General features: G+C 49.6%; 1 protein-coding gene across 3 annotated transcripts in view; it reads left to right on the forward strand.

The window, feature by feature from the left end:
• The first annotated feature begins 1,232 nt into the window (after positions 1-1,232).
• LOC134342994 (thrombospondin-3-like) overlaps positions 1,233-23,687 on the forward strand; it is a 96,425-nt gene continuing 73,970 nt past the window's right edge. Inside the window, exons 1-7 of one of the 3 annotated variants that reach the window (XM_063041772.1) lie at positions 1,233-1,417; positions 2,286-2,492; positions 8,719-8,972; positions 10,955-11,057; positions 12,566-12,772; positions 16,535-16,782; positions 19,022-19,124. In XM_063041772.1, coding sequence (XP_062897842.1) covers positions 1,342-1,417; positions 2,286-2,492; positions 8,719-8,972; positions 10,955-11,057; positions 12,566-12,772; positions 16,535-16,782; positions 19,022-19,124 — 1,198 coding nt within the window. In that variant the 5' untranslated portion in view covers positions 1,233-1,341. Of the gene's footprint in view, positions 1,418-2,284; positions 2,493-8,718; positions 8,973-10,954; positions 11,058-12,565; positions 12,773-16,534; positions 16,783-19,021; positions 19,125-23,687 lie in introns of those variants that run through there. The other 2 variants (XM_063041773.1, XM_063041774.1) reach the window with 2 other exon arrangements.

Genomic DNA, 23,687 nt, shown 5'->3' on the forward strand with positions numbered 1-23,687 from the left:
TTCACCATCCAAATCATTGACGTGCAATGTAAAAGAGGCAGTCCCAAAGCTGATCCCTACAGAACACCACTCGTCACTGGCAAGCCAGCCAGGAAAGGGCTCCTTTTGTTTCCACTCTTTACCTCCTGCCAAACAGCTACTACTTTATCCATGCTAGTATTTTTTTTTCTGTAATACCGGGGGCTCTTATTTTGTTAAGTAGCTTCATGTATGGCATCTTGTCAAAGGCCTTCAGAAAATTCAAGTACACTTTGTCTATTCTGCCTGTTATTTCCTCAAATATTTCCAACAGATTTGTCAGGCAAGATTTTCCCTTAAGGTAACCACGCTGACTTTAGCCTATTTTATCATGTGCCTCCTTGGTACCTTGAGACCTCAACCTTAATAATCAGACTCCAGCATCTTCCCAAACACTATCAGGCTAACTGGACTATAATTTCCTTCCTTCTGCCTCCCTCCCTTCTTGAAGACTGGCAGAGCGACAATTGCAATTTTCCAGTCCCCCCCCCCCCCCCGGAACCATGTTAGAATGTAGTGATTCTTGAAAGATCACTACCAGTGATTCTGCGATCTCCCCAGCCACCTTTTTCCAGAACCCCAGGGTGTGATCCACCTGGGCCAGGTAACTTATCCACCTTGACCTTTCATCTTCCCAAGCACCTTCTCCCTACTGTTGGCAATTGCATTCACCTCTGCTCCCTGACACCCTCGAACTTCCGGTACATGGTGTCTCTAGTGGTATAGCAACTGACCCATCCTCATCTCTATCACCCTGGTGGCCTATCCCCAGTAGATCACCAGATACAACCCTGAGATTCATTTTCTTGAGGGCATGCATACTCAAAGAATCCAAAAACCACCCAACAACCAGTGTGCAAAAGACAGCAAACTGAAAATACAACAATAAAAAAGTGATAATACTAAATAAATAAGCGATAAATATTGGGAACATGAGATGAAGAGCCCTTGAAAGTGAGTCCATAGGTTGTGGGAACAGTTCAGTGATGGGGTGAGTGCAGGTATCCCCGCTGGTGCAAGAGCCTGATGGTTGGGGGTAATACCCTGGTGCTGTGGGTCCTGAGGCTCCTGTACCTTCTCCCGACAGCATCCGGATTAACCGCACGAGTGCGCGTACTGGGTCTGTCCCCGCATCGGTCCCGGACACTCCTCCGGGGAGGCGGCCTCTGCTCCGGACACCGCCCCGGGGTCTGATTGACAGGGCCCCGCGCCGAGGGCGGAATCTACGAAAAAAGCGAGAGAGCGGCGGGCGGAGGGGCCAGAGTCGGGGAGTGAAGCCGCCGACTGCCGCTCTCTCGCTTTTGCTCCGCGACCGCCTGCCCCATGGCTCCCGCTTCCCCCTTATTGCCCGCGTGTCTCCTGGTTCTCCTCGGGGTGGCGGCCGGCCGGCCATGGCAGGGTGAGTGAAGTTGGGGTCTGTGGAGAGGGTGGGAAAGTTTTCTTGAACTTTGGGAAAAGTTTCTACTCGAAGACGAGGGGAGTAATCCCCCGCCTTGGGGATCCCTGCCCCGCGGATCCGCGATCCGCTCAGTCCCGAGAAAAGGTGGGGGACTCCTTGGTGACTTCCGAACCAAGAGCGGGCATCACAGGCTATGCCTGTGGAGGGGGCAGAGCTGGGAGGGCACGGGAAGTGGCGAGGGTCAAGGGGCAGTGCGGGTTTGTAAAGGGTGCAGTGAGAGGTCAGTCAGTTGTGGGGGTTAAGGGGCCTGACAGGAGAGAAAGGGATGTTGTTGCCGGGGTCAAGAGGTGACGAGAGGGCATGGAGGAGGTGATAAGGTCAAGGGGCACAGGGGATGCGGTGAGAGGGTGTGGGGGGGGTCGTGGGGTGTGACAAGAGGGCAAGGGAGCAGGTGAGAGGTCAAGGACACAAGTAATGGCAATGGCACAGTGTTAGGTCGGGGGAGTGGCCGTGGGAAGTGACAAAGGTCAAGGGGCACAGCATGATGGTAGAGGTCACAGTAAGAGCACAAGGGGCTGAGAGAGGGCACAGGTAAAGGTGAGGGTCAAGGGTTACGGAAGGTGGGGGGGGGGTTGGTTTTGTGGGCACTGCCAGGGAAGCAGAGGATGAATAGTGAGGGCAGCTGGGGTCAGGGGTCAGGATAAAATTCAGGTTCATGACCCCTGCTGGACTTGTCCATTCAACCACTGCTGTCAAAGACATATACCTTTTAAATGTTGCCTTCCACCTCCCACGCCCGCGAGTTTCCATTTGAGATCAGCACCCGTCTGTCTCTGACTGTTGTCTCCGTCCCCCACCCCCCCGGCAGTGATCGATTTCATGTCCGTGCGCAGCGAGATGGAGGAGGCCGCGATGGTGGAGAAGCTGGCTGCAGAGATCCTGACGGTGGACGAGGTCTCGCTGGTGTCCACGTTTAACCTGCCGCCTGCACATAAAGTAAGTCTGCTGGGTTTCCACGCCAAGGACGATGACTCCCAGTACCTGGAGGTGACGGTGATGGGAAAGACGGATAGAGGTAGGCACAGATGTACAGGAGGGTTTCCAGAGTGTTGTGAAATGGTTAAAAAGGTGTAAGAAAGACCAACTACTGGTTAATTGAGTAACAAATGATGTATTTAACTGAAATACAGAACAAATTAGAACTACCAATACTACCACAGCATTATAAAGCTGGGTATTAGTACTGCTTGCTGGGAAATAAAACCAAGAAACCAACTAAATACTTCACAAATTACCCTTTTCCTACTAAACGGTAGACTGTAACTGCAAACAGTAGACTGTAACTTCCCTGTACGACCTGACGTTTTTGCGGTGGGAATTGAAGTTTCGAAGGTGCAGGACGGCTGTGGCGTGGAGTGTGTACGGAGCGGTGGGGTCTGGGCTGGAGAGCGGGCAATGAGCCAATGTTTGGCCATTCTTGGAGCGAACTTGGAGGCAATTCGATTCTGCAGAACCAAAGCGGCAGGGCCTGGATCCGGGCCTGAGAGCGAGGAAAAGACCCGAGGTTTGATTGGTTTGAAGACTGAGTCAAATTGGAAAAGTCGGGTACAGGCTGAATTGAGATGACGGGGCACCGGCCTGAGAGCGTATCGAAGCAGCAGAGTCCTGGTCTGAGAGCAAGGTCTGGTCGATTTAAGTGCTGGGTTGGGTTGAAAAGGACAGGGTGCCAGGGCCAGAGGCCAGGCACGGACCAGTTCCAATCGCTGCTCCGCGAGGTTTGCTTGTCTCTGCACCGAGCTGTGGCTGTGGCCTGCAACTACCCCACTGTGAGCTCACTGCGTGTGTTTTCCCTTCCTCCTTCTCTGTACGTTGGGTGCTTGACGGTCTTCTTTTGTGGTAATGGGTTCTATTGGCTTTCTTTGCTTTGTGGCTGCCTGTAAGGAGACGAATTTCAAGGTTGTATAAAGTGTACAAACTTTGATAATAAATGTACTTTGACTTGACTTGTTTAGTTCCTAATAGTTATCGATGGAGGACTTCATCCAGTGTACATTGTCGTGTTCTTTTGATTGATTGTAAACGAACAAAATCAGTGCAGAAACTGAAAGCAGATAGTGGACTGCCTTCAAACAGTGCTTTCAACTACTGTACCCTCCAAATCTTCATTTTTATTGTAACATTCAAGATGATTGCTGATACCTTCAAATTCTTCGTAGTTTCTAACTTGTTAAAGTAGTGGAATTGTTTCATTTTTACTTCCAGCTGTTTCTGGCCTGTCCAAGCCTAAATGCTTGAAATCACAGTGAGCAAAACAGTTCTGAATTGTCTTACTGCTTATTTCTTGCCAACTATCAGTGACAAAAATCACTGTTTGCTCTCGGCTGGAATGTCTGAACAGCCACACAAGTTCACGTGACTGACACTAGTTAGAAACTGTTTGGCAACAATCTCCTGTCCCAATTAAGTGGCGTAGTGTCCCAATTAACCAGAATCCACTGTACTACCTTAGTGTCTACGGTTAATTGGGCAACCTTTAAAGAACAAAACTAATTGAGAAACTAGCTGGGATACCCTTTGTTTATTTGGGACACCATGCCGCTTAATTGGGACAGGAGACTGTTGCCAAACAGTTCTAACTAGTGCCAGTCACGTTTCTTTGTGTGTCTATTAAGACATTACACTGCTGAGAGCATTCGTTAGTCTTGCAAGACCATGGATCTGCACCTGGAAAGTCTTCACTCTCCAGGGTGTAGGCCTGGGCAAGGTTATATGGAAGACCAGCAGTTGCCCATGCTGCAAGTCTCCCCTCTCCATGACACTGATGTTGTCCAAGGGAAGGGCATTAGGACCCATACAGCTTGGCACCAGTGTCGTCGCAGAGCAATGTGTGATTAAGTGCCTTGCTCAAGGACACAACACGCTGCTTAGAGCAAATAGTTTTTAAATAGCGTCATTTACGATGTATTCAAAAAGCAGTGATTTTTGTCACTGATAGTTGGCAAGAGATAAGTAGCAAGATGATTCAGAACAGTTTTGCTCACTGTGGCTTGGAGATGCCAGAAACAGCAGAGAGTGAAAATGAAACAATTCCACTACTTTGACAAGTTAGAAACTACGAAGAATTTGAAGGTATCAACAATCATCTTGAATGTTACAATGAAAATGAAGATTCATGTTCTTTCAGGCATTTACAGGGAAGCAAAGAAATGTAATAGAATTTACAGAAAACCTCTACAAAAACAAAGATGGAAAAGTAACCAATGTGCAAAAGAAGACAAATGTAAAAAATACTGAGAGCATGAGTTGTAAAGAGTCTTTGAAAGTGAGTCTGTAGGTTTTCACATCAGTTCAGAGTTGTGGCGAGTGTGGTTTTAACATTGGTTCAGGAGTCTGAATGGAAACAAAGAATGAAGTGTTAAGGCTGATATACTTGTGTGTCAAATGTATGCCGTAGGTACGGTGTAGCCGCATACCCTACGCTGTACCCTACGCCGTAGCCTAACGCGCACCTCTCCCAAAATGTAACTACGCGTTGCGGCGATGCAGACCGCAACAACTGTGATTGGTCCGCTTGGTAGCATCGCATTTCCTCCTACGCTGCAATAGCTTCCCATTGGGCGACTGAAGGGCAGGGAAGGAACTCTGGCTGCATAAAGCTTTACAGACCCCCAAGATTATGGAGGACCCTGTGCTTGACGCCAGTTTGTAGCTAGCTGCTACAGCCTGTTGACTTCCACCTGAAGCTAAAACTCAAATGGTGATTGCCAGTCTCTGAGTAGACTGTGCGTACACGGATGCAAAATAAATGGTTGGAGACGGTGAACCAAATCGTCAAATCTACCTGCCGACATCCGAAAATATTTGAAATGTATTTCCTCGTCCATGTCTCTCAGTGGCCGGACACGCACAGAAAATTCACCCTCCTTCAGTTTCAGTCGCCATTGTTTGAGTTTGAGTTTCTTCGTGTTGAGTTTCAACACGAAGAAACTCAACACAGTGGCATAGAAACCCCACCTTCAGCTAGCGTTTTGGCGGTGAATTGCAGAGCGACGCTGACACACCAATGCACAAGTGTAAATGCTCACAATGGCGTAGGCTGTGGCATAAGCTAGTATGCACAAGTATAAATCAGCCTCTACACAAAGAGAGTGCAGTGTAGGGGGACATTAAGGTGCGAGGATCACGATGAGTTAGAAAGCAGTCGACATAATTGAGGAACTATACCCAGCCAGACATCCTTTCTTCTCTCTTCTCCTATCGACAGAAGATGTACAAGTCTGAAAACATGTTCTGCCAGGCTTAAGGTCATCTTGTATCCCTCTGTTATCAGACTCTTGAACGAACCTCTCATATGCCAGAAGGTGAACTCCAGGTTCTGACCCTTGTTCTTTGTCTACCTGCACCACACTTTCTCTGCACTGTAATTGTAACACCACACACAGTAGCCCGTAACAGTGAATAAGTGTTCATAGCCTTCTACTACTGTAGCCCAAACACTTTGAGGCTTGATACGTTCTGTGTTCAGGGGATGCTCTTCCACACGCCACCGTTCTAACGTGTGGCTATTTGAGTTACTTTCACCTTCCTGTCAGCTTGAACCAGCCTGGCCATTCTCCTCTGACGTCTCTCATTAGCAATGCACTTTCGCCCACAGAACTGTCGCTCACTGGATGTTTTTTGTTTTTTCGCACCATTCTCTGTAAACTCTGTAAACGCATGAAAATCCCAGGAGACCAGCAGTTTCTGAGATACTCAAACCGCCCCATCTGGCGCCAGCAATCATTCCACAGTCAAAGTCACTTAGATCACATTTGTTCCCCATCTTGATGTTTGGTCTGAACAACAGCTGAACCTCTTGACCATGTCTGCATGCTTTTATGCACTGAGTTGCTGCTATATGATTGGCTGATTAGATATTTGTATTATTGATCTGGTGTACTACTGCACCTGATAAAGTGTTGATTCTGCGTTTTCTTTTTCTACTACCTCGATGTACTTGTGTACAGAAAGCGCAGTATGGATGGTATACAGACAAAGGTTTTTACTTTATTGTGGTACACATAACAAAAATAAGCAAATTTCCCAGTTCAGAGCCCAATCACAGGCAGATAGTAACTTATTAATCGAGCACTTTTCATACAGGCAATATTGTTCAAATTCCTTTACAGTGGGGCAAAGTGCAAACAGGAAAATAACAAAAAAAGTGAAAATAAAAGGCAAAAAGATATTTGTTAAAAGCAAGGTTGAATATGTTTTGAGCTGGTGTTTAAAAGTGTCAACTGAGTTGAGGCCCTTATAATTTTAGGTATTGAATTCCACAATTTAGAAGTGCAGTTCAAAAAAGCTGACCTGCCAATTATCTTTTGAGAGAGTTTGTTTAAATCTGAGAGACCAACAGGAGAAGACCTGAGTGCTGGTGCAGGATTGGCATGGACTAGATGGGCCAAAGGGCCTGTTTCTGTGCGCTGTATTTTTCTATGACTCTATTATAAAACAAAAGCAATTCTGTGATGCACTCCAGTCCCAGACCAGTGAGAGCTTTAAAGACAAGTAAGAGAACTTTACTTTTTTTTTTGGCGTGTGCCTGCGTGCACGGGAGTCTGTGCATCTGCGTGTTCGTGTGTGCGTCCGTGATGGTGTCTTTTCCATGGCTTTTTTTACAAGGTGCGGAACGAGAGAGAGAGAGAGAGACTGTGTGGCGGGCCACTCCTCTCACAGACATTTTCGCAGTATTTTCCCTTTATTTTACAAGGTCGAGTTGTGATCTCGACAGTCAACCCGGCATGGATGGAAAGCGTACTCGGGAATGGACCCGACTGGTTTCGAACCCGGGAACCCCCGCTCCCGGGTCCGGCACCGATGTCATTACGCCACCAGCCGGCCCAAGAGAACCTTACAATTAATTCTAAAAGATAAACGATGCCAATGTAGATGGGAGTGGTAAACTCCTGCATCCTGGTTCACTCTAGCTGCTCTGGATACCCTGACCAGGGTCAGCCTCGTGCACGGGTTACAATGTCCCGTTGCTATTCCAGACCTCATGCTGGGAATTCCTGGTGGGATGGGGTGGGGAGGAGAGGTTATGAAAGTTGTGGGGCGGAGTTGGAAATGGGTGTGGTGGGCGAGGAGGTGGGAGGGAGCGGAGGCTCCTCGGGAAGATTGGATAAGGTGGGAAGTTTGGTGGGTGTGTTGGGAGTAGGAGTGAGGGGGATAGGAAGGGGTGGGATGGTAGTTGGTTTAATATTGTCACATGTACTGAGAGGCAGAGAAAAGTTTTGTTTGCACGGCACTCAGAACAATTGTATAATTACATTGAGGTCGTATGGGAGTGCCTGGGTGCTACTGTAGTGTAGCAGTTAGAGCGACGCTGTTACAGCTTGGGGTGGGGCACTCTGGAGTTCAGAGCTCAAATCCAATCGGCATCCATACGTTCTGCCTGTGACCGCCTGTGTTTTCTCTGGAAGCTCTGGTTTCCTTCCCCCGGTACCAGTTAGCGGGTTAATTGGTCACTAAATTGTCCCGTGATTAGGCTAGGGTGAAGTGTACAGGTTGCTGGGTGGTGAGGCTCGTTGCTGCAGAAGGGCCTATCCCACGCTGTATCGCTAAATCAATGAATGAATAAAGTGCGAAGGAAAAGCGACAACAGAACGCAGGATAAAACGTTACCGTCACAGTGCGGGTGGACAGTTAGATGTGGTAGATTGGGAGAGCAAGGCTTCATCTTATTGCACAAGAAGTCTGATAACAGCAGGAGAGAAACTGTCCTTGAACCTGGTGGTACGCGCTCCCAGATTCGTATCTTCTGTCGGAGGGGAGCAGAGGAAAAGTCCAGGGTGGCGGGGTCTTTGATTACGCTGGCTACAGACCAGGCCGCTCAGGGACTTTTGTGACTGAATGTTTTATGTGCTGTGTGCTTTTGGCACTGCGTTTTGCACCGTGGCCTCGGAGGAACGCAATCTCCTTTGGCCGTGTTCGTGTGTGTGGTTGAATGACAAGTAGACTTGCACTTTCTCAGTGGAGCAGGAAGTGTGGACAGCGTCAATAAGGGATGCCTGATTTGCGTGCTGGACTGGGCTGTGTTTTCATCTCTCTTCTGTTCCTTCCAGCTGTGTGCCTGCCGGGCTGTGAATACTCCCAGTTAGGATGCTTTCTACGGTGCTTCCGTTGGTGAGGGTCAATGGGAACGTGCCAAATTCCCTGTGCCTTCTGAGGAAGTTGGAAGCGGTGTGGGAAGGGCAAAGCTGGTTAGGAGGATGCTTGGTAAAGAGGAGCGGGAAGCACTAATTGTCACGTTCTCCCAGTGCTCGTCCAGTACCTGAGGGAAGACGGGAAGACCCAGTCCGTGAGCCTACAGAACGCGACGCTGGCCGACGGGAAGACCCACTCCATCATCCTGAGGTTCACGGGACTGCAGAGTGGCCGGATCTCTGTGGAGCTGCACGTTGACTGCCGACAAGTGGACTCCAGCTCGGACCTGCCGGCCATGGACACCATTCCCCCTGAGACGGCCGACATGGTCGAGGTGCGAGTGGACGAGAGATTCGGACAGCTCCAGGTGAGGTTGGGGCTTGGTTGGTTTCTGTCTCCAGGGAGGGAGGTAGATATTACCCGCTGCTCTAAGCAGAGATGTATACACTCGTATCATGACCTTCCGTCTCTCGTGTTGGCACCCTGACTGATGAAGGTAAGTGTGCCAGACACCACCTTCCCCCCACCCCCCCCATCAACCTGAAGGTTTGCAACACTCAAACTTCAAAGTAAACTTATTACCAAAGTACGCACTGTCACCATTCCAGCCCAACGAGCCGCAGTGTCCAGCAACCCACCGATTTAACCCTCGTCTAATCACAGGACAATTTGCAACGATCTATTAACCTACTAACCAATAAGCCTTTAGTCTGCGGGGGGGGGGAACCAGAGCACCCGGAGGAAACCCACGCGGTTCGCGGGGGAGAATGTACAAGCTCCTTAAAGGCGGCGCCAGAATTGAACCCCAAGTTCTGGAACACCCGGAGCTGTAATAACGTCACACCAGCCGCTGGGCTCCCGTTGTAGGGGCCTTGAAAGTGCGTGGAATCAATTCAGGCTGGAGATGAGCGCGGTTACCCACGCCGGTCCAGGAGAATGACAGTTGAAGGGTGATAGCTGTTGTGAGACACAAGCAGGTTTAATCTGCCTGCATTATTAATGCATGTAGGTTCGCAAAGCTTCTCTGTCCTCCATCGGGCTGAATGCCTGCCATTGGCACTGGGAATAAATTGGATATTGCACCTTTGCAGCCAGATCGAGAGCCTGGAGCTCCTCCTTCCCCACAAGGGCTGCAGCCGCCCAGGAACGTGGCTGACGTCTACCAGCTGCTGAAGAAGGCCAGGACACTCCAACCTTGCCAGCAGCAGTGACACCCCGCAGAGTTTAAAATAAAAGGCCTGTTACTTCTCACGGTGTTGGAGTCTTGACATGCGAGGGATGAGACAGGAGTCGAATTCTTCCCCTTGGACCTTCCCCGATTGGACTTGGGGACTCGGGCTGCCCGGAGGACCACTCACCCCCTTTTCCACCCGACCTCCCTGCTTAGAAACCACCAACTGCAGATGCTGGAAATCCAGAGCAGCAGGCAAAAATCATCTGTATACTTTCCGAAGACTCCAAATCCTTCCCGGGATGGGGGTGACTAGAATTGCACACAGTACTCCAAGTGTACCCTAACCGAAGTGTTACGGGTTCTGCAACATGACCTACTCTTACACACAGTACCACGACTGAGAAAGGCAAGTATGCCATACATACCAAGAAGCCGACTGTTTTCCATGTCGTGGGAATCCAGGCATGCAAAGAATGTGCAGGAGCACAGCTCGCTATCCCGCCAAGCGGCCTGTCCCCTGGCTGACTCACACCGAGTAGTCGGGCTGTCAGAACATGGGAACCAGGATTCCCTGGGAGTCTGCAAGCTGTGCCCCCGGATCAAAGTTCAAAGTAAACTTGGGCACTGCAGTTCGCGCGATGCTCTTACAGCTGGGGGTGTTCCGGAGTTCAGAGTTCGATCCCGGCGCCATCTGCGAGGAGCCTGCGTACGTCCTCCCCGTGGAAGGTGTGCGGTTTCCCCGGGCGCTCCAGTATTCCCCCCACCCCACAGTCCAAAGGCGTCCCGAGTAGGTTAACCGGTCATTGTAGATTATCCGATATAGGTTAGGGTTAATCGGGGTCGTGAGGTTGTTGGGGGAGCACAGCTGGAAGGACTGACTGAGCTACATCCTTAGATAAATACATGTATTATTGAAGTATGTGTACATCACAGTGTGCCACCCAGAGGTTCATTTTCTTGCAGGCACTCACCGTAGATGCAAAAACAGAATAAATGAAAATCTACACACAAAGATAGACCGACAACCAATGTGCAAAAGAAGACAAAATGTGCAAATACCCAAAAAAAAAATAACAAAGTCATATGTGTTGTAGCTTGCAGTCGTTAGCCCGCACAGTGTGTCCGAAGGGGTTGTGGCTGTTCCTTTGACTGAGCGGGGTCTTGCCTCTCTTCAGGGCTCACTGGAGGAGTTGAAGCTGGTCCTTGGAGGGACGCTGAACCAGGTCAGAGCCCTGCAGGGTTGCCCGTTTCGGGATGAAGTCATGCCAAAGAGTAAGGGTATGGATTTTAAGAAGCAGCAAGTGGTCATCTAGTCTCTCGGTTCGCGACCTACTGACCCATCACCCCGTGTATGTCAAATCCACGAGCACCGTTTCTTCCCCGACCCTCCCCCCGCTTCATTCCCAAGAGTCAGTCAAAATCCGATATTGCCGCCCGGATCAAAGAGCATGTCTGGTGAGGATAGTTGAGAGAGCAAGAGCTTTTCTCTTTGGAGCAGAGGAGGATGAGAGGCGACCTGATAGAGGTGTACAAGATAAGAGGGATAGGCTGAGTGGACAGCCGGAGACTTTTGCCCAATACAAGGGGGCATAACTTTAAGGTGATTGGAGGACAATATAGGGAGGTTATTTTTACAGAGAGAGAGGTGGGTGTGTGGAACACACTTTTGGGATGATGGTAGAGGCAGATACGTTAGGGACATTTAAAAGACTTAGACATGTGGATGAAAGGAAGGCGGAGGGTTATGTGGGAGGGGAGAGTTAGGTTGATTTTAGAGTAGGATCAAAGGTCAGCGTAGCATTGCGGGCTTGCAGGTGCTGTACTGTTCCCTGTCGTAAAAACTGTTACTGAGTGAGCTTCTTTAAGCTGGCTGGTTGTGTAGTGGTGTCAGCACTGGACTTTGAGGCGAATGGTCGCTGGCTTTCTCTCATCCCTACGTTTCGTAAACATCCCTAACATATCTGCCTCTACCACCATCCCCGACCCCTGGCAGCCGGAGCTGAGCTACGCTTGATCCATCAACTCTGTTTGGGCAGCCTCTGCTTTTGATGGGCTGAATGGCCTAATTCTGCTCCTCTGTCTTGTGGTCTTGTACACTGTTTGAACGCTACACCCTTCCACGCTTAGTCATAGAGCACGACAGCTCAGAAACAGGCCCTTTGGCCCCTTGTATGTTTCACCTTTCACCCTCAACCTATGACATCTAGTTCCAGTCTCGCCCAACCCCGGTGGAAAAGCATGCTTGCATTTTCCCTATGGAAACCCCTCACAGTTTTCTATACATAACCCTGTCTGTTACTTACTTACTTAAGCCCATCACCCCCGCGGGGGCACAGGCCGCCGTCAGAGCTCGCAAGAGTCCTCTGTCCTGGGCTGCCGGAAGGTTGATTGGCCCTGCGGCTTCCACATCCACCACACAACCTCATACCTCTTCCAGGTGAAGATCCTTTCTCGCCCAGAGTTTCTGTAGCTCTGAGGCTTTACGGAATGTGGTCATTAGCCCCATATCCAACCCTCCTCCTTTCTCAGCCGGGCTTGGGACTGTCCCTGGTGGGGTTACCACTTCACCATGACCATGTCCAATCCTTCCCCTTTTTCAGCCGGGCTTGGGGCTCCCCATGGCGGAGTTAACCCTATCTTTACCCCTCATCATTTTGTATTCTTAACTGTATCGTTGCCCCTCATGATCTTGCACACAGAATAGTTGTAGTAGATCGCTTGTTAAGATCTTGTTTCCGATTCCCAGCTTCTGACCCTCACCTCCATCTCTCTCTCTCTCCCGGCAGTGATCGATTTCATAGCCGCACGTCGGCTGGCGCAAGAGGCGCCGGCGCTGGAGAAGCTGGCCGCAGCGGTCTCGTCGGTGAGCGAGCTCTCGCTGCTGTCAGTGTTCAGTCTCCCGCCCGGTCAGAGTGGCGTCCTGCTGGGCATCTACGACAAGAGCAACAACTCACGGTACCTGGAGGTGTCCGTGAAGGGAAAGGTCAACAGAGGTAGGGGTCAGGTAACCGTTCCGTCAAGGGGGGGGACGGGGGAGGTTGTCGGCCCGATTGGTAGTGGGTGACGTGCTGTGGTCCTTTGTTGCCCAGACTGTTGCTCTCTCAGATCTCGTCAGCACATATACTCAGGGTACGAGGCCCTTTGTTGGTCAGATACGGCGTCCGAACTGTCTATGTGATACGCAAGCCAGGGCAGTATGATATGGAGAGCAAGCTGCTGTCCATATGTAGCAAGCTTCCCCTCTCCATGCAGCTGATGAACCCAAAGGAATGGCAGAGACCGATACAGTTTGGTACCAGCAGCATTGCAGGAGTTGCCAGTCAGCGTTGAACTCAACGTAGGACTGTCTTAGGGACTCCAGCTCCGGATTTCCCCTCGGGGTTTACTCCCGGACCCTTCCCCTTGGGTGCGTATAGCACAAGGCAGCGGAGGTTTGAGATCAGAGTTTGCCTTCTCCTACATGAGCTGCCAACCACCGCTGATGAGCCCCGTGTACACAGGCGTATGAATGGCATGAAAGCTAGCTCTTTGCAGCAACATGGTACATTACGAAGATAAATTAATGTAAATTTAAATGAACGTAAATTACACGTAATTTAAATGTGCACAACATAGAAAACAAACATAGCATTCCTGCAACGAACTAATCGGAACCTGTTTGTCTTTGGAATGAGGGGGGAAACGGGAGCAGCCGGGGAAAATCCACACGGTCACGGGGGGAACGTACAGACCCCTTACAGACCCCTTGCAGATCGCTGGTGCTGTAATACTGTTACACTGACCATCGTGCTCCCCTGGAGAGAGGGAGGGAGGGAGAGAAAGGGAGGGAGCGGGGGAGACGAAGTGGGGGAGAGAGACACAGACACACACACTCTCGCACACACAGTCTCACACTCTTGTGCACTCTCACACTTACACACTCTCTCACACTCTCTCTCTCAGACACACACACACACACACACTCACTCACTCACGCTTAGGATTTCTCAAGCTGGTTCAAGGACCTGATGGCAGGTTTCTTGGATGTCCTACCTGAGGGCCTCATCGAGATGAGGACAGAGCCCTGACGCTGGGGGTCCCTGATGATCGATGTGGCCCTCCCGGGGACCTTGAGTCATGTAAGTGCCCCTCGATCGCGGGGAGCACCATACCTGGGATGGAACTGGCGGAGTCCCACCCCTCTCCGTCGCCTCTTGTGTTCCTGTATATTGGAGTTTGCATACGAGAGCGTGACCGGGGGTATAACGGGGGCATGTTACCCAGTATGATCGACCTGACCGGGGGTATTTCGGGTGGAGGATGAACGGTTCGTGATTAACTGGCGTATCAAAGGTTACGGGGAAAAGGGAGGAGAGTAGGGTAACCAAGTGGTGGAGCAGACTTGCTGGGCAGATTGGATTGATTCTGCTCCTGTGTCTCATGGTCTCGTGGTGGTGCAGCAGTCAGAATGCTTTCCACCGTACACCGGCAGAAGTTTGTCAAAGGCTTTGATGGCTTGCTGAATCTCGTCAGACTAGTGAGAAAGCGGTGAGGCTGGCATGCCTTCTCCATCTCTGTGCCAGGCCCAGGATCGATCCCCCGAGGTGCTGAGGCAGAAGAAGATGTCCACCCGTCTATCGCAGAACCTCAGTGAGGACCAGTGTGTGTTCGCCTGGGATTCCTGTGGTCCAGGTGGTCAGGTGGGGCACAGGGTGATGAGATGGACGGAGAGGACGATGGTGCAGTGGGCACAGGGTGAGTTAGATGGAGTGGACAACAGTGTAGTGGGCACAGGCTGAGTTAGACGGAGTGGACAACAGTGTAGTGGGCACAGGGTGATGAGTGGGATGTAGTGGACAATAGCATAGTGGCCACAGGACAAGTTGGACGGAGTGGATGACAGTGTAGTGGGCACAGGGTGAGTTAGACAGAGTGGACGACAGTGTAGTGGGCACAGGGTGAGTTGGATGGAGTGGATGACAGTGTAGTGGGCACAGGGTGAGTTAGACAGAGTCGACGACAGTGTAGTGGGCACGGTGAGTTGGATGGAGTGGATGACAGTGTAGTGGGCACAGGGTGAGTTAGACAGAGTGGACGACAGTGTAGTGGGCACAGGGTGAGTTAGACGGAGTGGATGACAGTGTAGTGGGCACAGGGTGAGTTAGACAGAGTGGATGACAGTGTAGTGGGCACAGGGTGAGTTAGACGGAGTAGATGACAGTGTAGTGGGCACAGGGTGAGTTAGACGGAGTGGATGACAGTGTAGTGGGCACAGGGTGAGTTAGACGGAGTGGATGACAGTGTAGTGGGCACAGGGTGAGTTAGACGGAGTGGATGACAGTGTAGTGGGCACAGGGTGAGTTGGATGGAGTGGATGACAGTGTAGTGGGCACAGGGTGAGTTAGACAGAGTGGATGACAGTGTAGTGGGCACAGGGTGAGTTAGACGGAGTGGATGACAGTGTAGTGGGCACAGGGTGAGTTGGACGGAGTAGATGACAGTGTAGTGGGCACAGGGTGAGTTGGACGGAGTAGATGACAGTGTAGTGGGCACAGGGTGAGTTAGACGGAGTGGATGACAGTGTAGTGGGCACAGGGTGAGTTAGACGGAGTGGATGACAGTGTAGTGGGCAGAGGGTGAGTTGGATGGAGTGGATGACAGTGTAGTGGGCACAGGCTGAGTTAGACAGAGTGGACAGCAGCGTAGTGGGCACAGGCTGAGTTAGACAGAGTGGACAGCAGTGTAGTGGGCACAGGGTGATGAGTGGGATGTAGTGGACAATGGCATAGTGGCCACAGGACAAGTTGGACGGAGTGGATGATAGTGTAGCGGGTGTGCCAAGGACTGGCCAGTTGGTTCATTATTGCCACCTGTACTGAGGTAGAGTGAAAAACTTTGTTCTGCAAAACACCCATAGGGATCACTTCATTGCATCAGTGCATCGAGATAGCACAAGGGAGAAGCAATAACAGAGTGCAGAATAAAGTGTTACAGCATTACAAGGATGTGCTGCTGAGGCTTTATAAGGCTTTAGTCAGAATGCAAGTGGAGTATTGTGAGCAGTCTTGGGCCCCTGTCTATGAAAAGATGTGTTGCCTCGGAGAGGGTCCAGAGGAAGTTCACAAGAATGATCCTGGGAATGAAGGGGTTAATGTATGAGGAGCATTTGATGGCTCTGGGCCTGTACTCCCTGGAATTTAGAAGAATGAAGGGGGATCTCACTGAAACATATCAAATATTGAGAGGCCCAAACAGGTGGATGTGGAGAGGACGTTTCCGACAGAGGGAGAGTCTAGGACCAGAGGGTGCAGCTTCAGAAGGGAGGAACGTCCATTTAGAACATAGATGAGGAGGAGATTCTTTAGCCAGGGAGTGGCGAATCTGTGGTATTCGTTGCTACAGATGCCTATGGAGGCCAAGTCATTTAAAGCAGAGGTTGATATGTTCCTGAATAGGAAGGGCATCAAAGGGGCGAAGGCAGGAGAATGGGGTTGAGAGGGAAAGTAATCAAATGGCGGGTCAGACCTGATGGGCCAAATGGCCTAATTCTGCTCCTTATGGTCTCGTTGGAGAGGAAGTGCAGTGCAGACAGAAGATAGGATTCAGGACCATGACGGGGTAGATAGTGAAGGCAAGAGGTCTGACCAATAGTCTACTACAGTGAGATCGAAGGTGTTCTGGAGCCTGGTGCTATGCGTATGGTGTATCTGGCGGTAAAGGCAGGGTGGTGAGGCCCACAGAGCAACCAGGGGACAGTAATGGTCATTTTCTCCCAGTTCTTCTCCGCTACCTGAGGGAGGATGGGAAGACCCAGTCCGTGAGCCTGCAGAACGCGGTGCTGGCCGATGGGGACTCCCACTCCGTCGTTCTGAGGTTCATCGGGCTGCAGCAGGAGCAGGGCCAGCTCGCTGTGGAACTCTACGTCGACTGTCGAAGGGTGGACTCCAGCATGGGCCTGCCGGCTGTGGCCTCCATCCCCGCCCAGACGATCACCAGGACCAGTAAGACATTCGCACATCCACAGGTGGGTTCGGGATCTGTTAAAGTTTTTACTTCGATCACGTGCCTTCCAGCCCAATGAGGCCGCTCTGCCCAATTACCCGCCTTTGACCGATCAGCCTACCCACCGGTACGTCTTTGGACTGTGGGAAGAAATGGGAGCCTCTGGAGGAAACACACACAGTAACGGGGAGAACGTACAGACCCCCAACAGACAGCGGGGAAATTGAGCCTGTGGTGCTGTAATAGTGTTATGTTAATCTGCAGCCTGATAGTGTAGCAGTTACCACAGCAACAGGGCATTCCCTCATCACGTGGGGAGAATCGAGGACATCTCCCTCTCGCTGCAAGAAGGGGGTAGTGTTGGACTGCTCCAACACAGGTAGGGGAACCCCCAGCGCGAGAGGGAGACGGTAACCCTGCCACTGTCTGTAAGGAGGTTGTACACTCTTCCCGTGACCGCACGGGTTTCCCCTCTCAGTCCAAAGACGTACAGGTTAATTTGTCATTGTAAACTGTCCTGTGGTTAGGCTAGGGTTAAAATCACGGTTTGCTGGGCGGAGCCTGTAATGCGCTTTATCTTCAATGAATTAAAAAATGCAGGGTTAAGGGTTCAAACTCCACGTGGGGACTGGGAGAGGTCAGAGGTCAGGGTTGAACCCAGGTCGCTGAAGTCACGAGGCAGCAGCTGCCCTTCCTGCCACGTCTTGGGCCGTCCTGTGTCGAGGGGGAAATCTATGAACCATTCCCATGGTATTTCTCCCGGACCCTGGATTGAAATCCCACAAAAAAAACGTGTGACTCTCTCCTCTACGTGTTCGGGAAAACGATGCCCTCATCCTCTGATTTACTTATTGATTGAGATACAGGCCCTTTCGGCCCTACGAACTGCGCCGCTCAGCAACCCGAGCCTAATCGCGGGACAATTTACAACGACCGATTAACCTACTAACCGGGACGCCTTCGGACTATGAGAGGAAACCGGAGCACCTGGGGGAAACCCACGCGGTCGCGGGGTGGACGGGAAAAACCCCTTGTGGGCAGCGCCGGCGTTGAATTCCGAACTCTTGACGCCCCGAGCTGTAATCGCGTCTGTGCTACCATGAAGCCGTAGCGGTTAGCGCGAGGCTGTTCACAGCTCGAGGTGTTCTTGAGAGGCATCTAAAGCTGAGGTCCGTTACCCTTCCTTGCAAGCAGGGGCCCGACCCCAAAAATGAAGGAAAGTAGTATCCCTGCACTAAAGAGTCTTCCCCTCGTGTTGTGACTGAACCACCCGACCGTACAAACTCGGGCCCCCCCTACCCGGAGAAGTTTCTGCCTTATCCCTCAGCCCCTGGTCCCCAGCAAAGTCAAAGTCAGGTTTAATGTCACCTGCACCAGTCCCTGTCTGCACAGCTGCAATGAAAGACTTAACTTGCAACAGCATCGCAGGCTTGGAGCATCAGGTACACACCATTCACAAAGAAAACGTAGATTAAACAAAACTATAGACAATTCTCACAAAAAAAAGGACAGAATTAGCACCAAAAAACCCTCCATTTCAGAGCAAAGTAACCATAAGACATAGTAGAATTAGGCCATTTGGCCCATTTCGTCTGCTCTGCCATTCCACCATGGCTGATTCATTTTCCCTCTCAATTCCCACTCTCCTGCCTCCTCTCCATAACTTCTGATGTCGTAAGTAATCAAATAATTTATCAGCCTCTGCTTTAATATACCCAATGACTTGACCTCCACAGCCGGCTGTGGCAATGAATTCTACAGGTTTACCAGCTTCTGGATAAAGAAATTCCTTCTCACCTCCGTTCTAAATGGACATTCTTCTATTCTGAGGCTATGCCCTCTGGTCCTAGACTCTCCCACCATAGGAAACACCCTCTCCACATCCACTCTATCTAGGCCTTTCAATATTCGATAGGTTTCAATGAGATCCCCCCTCACAGTGGTCGTAGTGATGCTGAGCCCTCGTGATGAAGATTTGGCCAGTTGGTTCAAGAACTGAATGGTAGGAGGGAAGTAGCTGTTCCTGATCCTGATGATGTGGGACTTCAGGCTCCTGTATCTCCTGCCTGATGGAAGCTGTGAGAAGATGGGATGTACTAGATGGTGGGGGTCTGGAGGCAGCACCTCCTGGAGAAGCCGTCAGCAGTGGGGAGGGAGGGATGTGCCTGTGATGTGCTGGGCTGAGCACACGACTCTCTGCGGCGTCTTTAGTTTGCGTGACGTGTCTCCCTTTCGCTGACCGGTGTGTTGCCTCTGTTCAGGGTTCACTGGAGGAGCTGAAGGTGATTCTCGGAGGGACATTCAGCCAGATGGGAGCACTGCAGGACTGCTCACTTCAGGGCGATGACACTCTGAGGAACATGGGTATGACTTAAGAGCATGAGAAATAGGCGAATGGACAGATTATCCAATATCTCGAGCCTGCTCCGTCACTCAGGCCCTGTGGCCAGACGAGTTCACTGATATCTGGCTTGTTACGGTTGGGCAGGGTACTGGTGAGGTCACACTGGGTGTCCGGTGCTCAGTTTTGGTCCCCTTATTTAAGAAAGGTTATCTTGACATTGGACCATATCCAAAAGAGATTCATCATCATCATCATCATCAGGTGCCGTGCCCAGTTTGAGCTCTGACTGCCATTGCCCACACACTCCTGTTTCGGGTTAGGTGGATCAATTCACTGGTATTCATTTCCAGTTCTCTGGCTGCTGTCTCCATCATCATTTGCCTTTGCCTTCCTCTTGCTTTCTTCCCTTCAGTCTTTCCCATAATTACCATGCATTCTAACTCATGTCCAATGAAGTTATGTTGCCTTTTCATGATCTCATACATTATTTCTCTTCTTGTGCTTGCTCTGTTCATGACATCCTCGTTAGATATTTGTTTCGTCCATGATATTCTTTGCATCCTCCTCAAAAACCACATCTCTGCTGCTTCAATTCATTTCCTCATGTTACTAGATATTGTCCGACATTCTGAGCCATATAACGTAACTGGATAAACTTGACATTTCAGTGCTCTGAGGCAGGTTGTCATGCCTAGTTTAGTATTGGTCAGTATACTCTTCGTTCTCGTAAAGGTGTCTTTGCCATCCCTATTCTTCTTTTGATGTCCCTGTTGCACCTGCCATCTGATGTCACCCAGCTTCCTACGTAGCAAAAGTTCTGTACTTGTTTTATGTCTTCCCTGTTTATTCTCAGCCTGCAGATAGGATTCCCATTTTTGGATATCACCATACATTCTGTCTTTTTGCAATTGATAGATAGACCTATTTTTCCACTTTCTTCAACAACTGTATCAATTAAGTTTTGTAGTTCTTCCTCTGTAGAGATCCACTCGGCCAGTTTGTGGGATCATAAACCCAAGAGATTCTGCAGACACTGGAAATCCAGAGTAACACACACAAAATGCTGGAGGAGCTCAGCAGGTCAGGCAGCATCTAGGGAGAGGAATGAACAGTCGACGTTTCGGGCCAAGACTCTTCATGAGGACACAAGATCCTGATGAAGGGTCTCAGCGCAAAAATCAACTGTTTATTCCTCTCCATAGATGCTGCCTGACCTGCTGAGTTCCTCCAGCATTTTGTGCATGTTCCTATGTGCTTCTTAAATGATACCATTGTACTTGCCTCTGTGTGAAAAAGTTGCCCCTCGGGTCCCCTGTCACCCCAAACCTAAGCCTCCTAGTTCTGGTCGGAGTAAAGAATGTGACTATCTGCCTCATTTACACTCAGTGTCCACTTTATTAGTCGCCTCCTGTACTTAATGAAACGACCACTGAGTGTTTGTTCGTGGTCTTCTGCTACAATGGCAGATTCACTTCAGGGTTCAACATATTGTGCATTCAGAGATGCCCTTCTGCACACTACTTCATAACATGTGGTTATTTGAGTTACTGTACTGTCCTGTCAGCTTGAAACAGTCTGGCCACTCTCATCTGATCTCTCGTTAACAAGGTGTTTTCACCCACAGAACTACTGCTGACTGGATGTTTTATTTTGTTTTTGCACCATTCTCTGTAAACTCTAGAGATTGTTGTGTATGAAAATCCCAGGAGATCAGCAGTTTCTGAGATACTCAAACCACCCCATCTGGCACCAACAATCATTCCACGACCAAAGTCACTTTGACCACATTTCTTCTGCATTTTGATGTTTGGTCCGAACCAAGAACTGGACCTCTTGACCATGTCTGCATGCTTTTATGCATTGAGTTGCTGCCGTGTGATTGGCGGATTAGACGTTTGCATTAACGAGCAGGTGCACCTGGTAAAGTGGCCACTGGGGGGTATGTAGGAACCTGAAGGAACTTATCAGAATGGATGTTGAGATGATTCCACTCGTGAGAGGGTTTGAGTGAGGGGCCCATTTAGAGGAGGTAATTTAATACTGAGGTGCACATGAGCCTCTGGACAAAGGCAGAGCATTGAGGGTATCTTAAGAAGAGGAGGATAAATTGAGGGTTTTGAGAGCCTCAGACAAAAGTTACTCCAGAGCCCAGCATCTCCAGGGACTTGTGTCTCCATGAGGAATATGAAAAGTTGTATTTTGATGTTGTATAAATCGTTGGTGAGGCCTGATTTGGAGTGTTGTGTGCAGTTTACACCTTTCCTACCTACAGGAAAAATGTAACTAGGATTGAAGGTATACAGAGAAAATTTAAATGGATGTTGCCAGGACTTGGGACCCGTGTTATAGGGAGAGGTTGAATAAGTTTGGACTTTATTCTCCAGAATGTAGTAGACTGAGGGGAGATTTGATAGAGGTTTACAAAAGTATGAAGGTATAGATAGGGTAAATGCAAGTAGGCTTTTTCCACAGAGGTCGGGAGAGACTAGAACTAGAGGTCATGGGTTAAGGGTTAAGGGTGAAGGGTGAAATACTTCAGGGGAACCTGAATGGGGACTTCTTCACTCAAAGCATGGAATGATAAGCCAACGGAAACGGTGGCTGTGGGTTCGATGTCAACTTTTAAGAGAAGTTTGGATGAGAGGAGTATGAGGAGGCGGGGAGGGGGTTATGGTCCAGGTGTGGGTCCATGGGACTAGGCAGAATAATAGTTCTGTTATTAAGGGCATCGAAGGTTACCGGGAGAAGGCAGGAGAATGGCTTTGAGAGGGATAATAAATCAGCTATGATGGAATGGCGGAGCACACTCGATGGGCTGAATGGCCTAATTCTGCTCCTATGTCTTATGGTCTAAGATACACTGCCTGGCAGAAAGTCAGACTCCAGGACCTATATCCCTATATCCCTGTTAAAAAAATAGTTCTGGAATAGTCCTTGTGTGATGGGGTGGAGTTGTGACCTCATTGTGGCCATTACACATTGCACTGCACTTTCTCTGTAACTGTAACGCTCTGTTCTGTATTCTGTGAGTGCTTTCCCTTGTACTACCTTGCTGTAATGAAACCATTGTGTAAAGGGCTTTCAATGCACAGTTTTACACTGTGCAAAGTCATGTTTATTGTCGTGTAACTCTGTACATGTATATACTAAATCAAAGGAGACAATGTTTCTCCGGGCCTGAGTGTAAAGCACAGTCGTACACATAACACACAATAACTTCGGAAAGTAAGGATGAAATCTACAGATGAATTAAGCATAAATAAACTGAAGTGCATAGATTGAATACTGTAAGATACGGCACAGATTAACTGGCCACACTTCAAATACAACGTAGCAGGGAGTTCTGAGGGAAGAAACTGTTTCCCATCCTGACCATTCTTGTCTTTATGCATCAGAGACTCCTGCCCGATGGTAGAAAGTCAAAGAGGATGCTGGATGGATGGGTGGGATCCTTGATAATACTAAGGACCCTGCATACGCAGCGCTCCTGATAAATGTACCCGATGGATGGTGGGGAGACCCCTAACATCCTCTCAGCCGATCTCACAGTCCTTCGCAAGGACTTCCAGTCCGATGCTGGGCTGCTTCCCTACCAGATGGCGATGCAGCTTGTCAGGACTCTCTCAATGGTGCTCCTGTAAAATTCAGTTAAGGTGGGTATGGAGGGTGCCTCGCTTGCCTCAGTCTCCTGAGGAAGTGGAGACGCTGCTGTGCCTTCTTATTCCGGGAGGTGATGTTGAGGGACCAGGAGAGGTCGGCCGTGATGTGAATTCTGTACACATCACAATAGTATTGTAGACCAATTTACCAAAATGTTTATTATTAGACCTTTAGTTTGTACTTTCAACGTTAGAATGGAATTAGGTTTTATTAATGCTGACTTGTAGAATGTGAAATCTGTTATTTTGTGGCAAAGATATAAAATTGCAATAAAATAGCAAAGTAAGTAATACAAAATATGGAATAACAAATTGATATAGACTATTCAGTGTCCAAGTTCAAAGTAACATCAAAGTATATATCCAGAACGTCACCATGAACAACCCCGAGAGTTCATAGACATTCACAGTAAATCCAAGCAACACGAGAATCAGTGACAACACCCACAGCAGAGGTGGACAAACAACCAACGTGCAAAAAACAACAAACTGCAAATACAAAGAAGAGGAAGAAAAATAAATAATAAGAAATAATAAATATCGAGAATATGAGATGTACAGTCCTTAAAAACAAGTCCAAGGATTGTCACAACACACATCAAAGTTGCTGGTGAACACAGCAGGCCGGGCAGCATCTCTAGGAAGAGGTACAGTCGACGTTTCGGGCCGAGATCCTTCATCAGGACTAACTGAAGGAAGAGCTAGTAAGGATTGTCCATCGGTTGTGGAATCAGTTCAGTGCCGGGAGGTGTGAAGTTATCCCCTCTGGTTCAAGAGCCTGATGGTTGAGGGGTAATCACTGTTCCTGAACCTGGTGGTGTGAGTCCTGAGGCTCCTGTACCTCCTTCCTGATGGCAGCAGTGAGAAGAGAGCACGGCCTGGGTAATGGGGGTCCCTGATGAAGCACGTTGCTTTCCTGCAATA

The sequence above is a fragment of the Mobula hypostoma genome, chromosome 2 (genome assembly GCF_963921235.1).
Source record: "Mobula hypostoma chromosome 2, sMobHyp1.1, whole genome shotgun sequence".
Classification (NCBI taxonomy): domain Eukaryota; kingdom Metazoa; phylum Chordata; class Chondrichthyes; order Myliobatiformes; family Myliobatidae; genus Mobula; species Mobula hypostoma.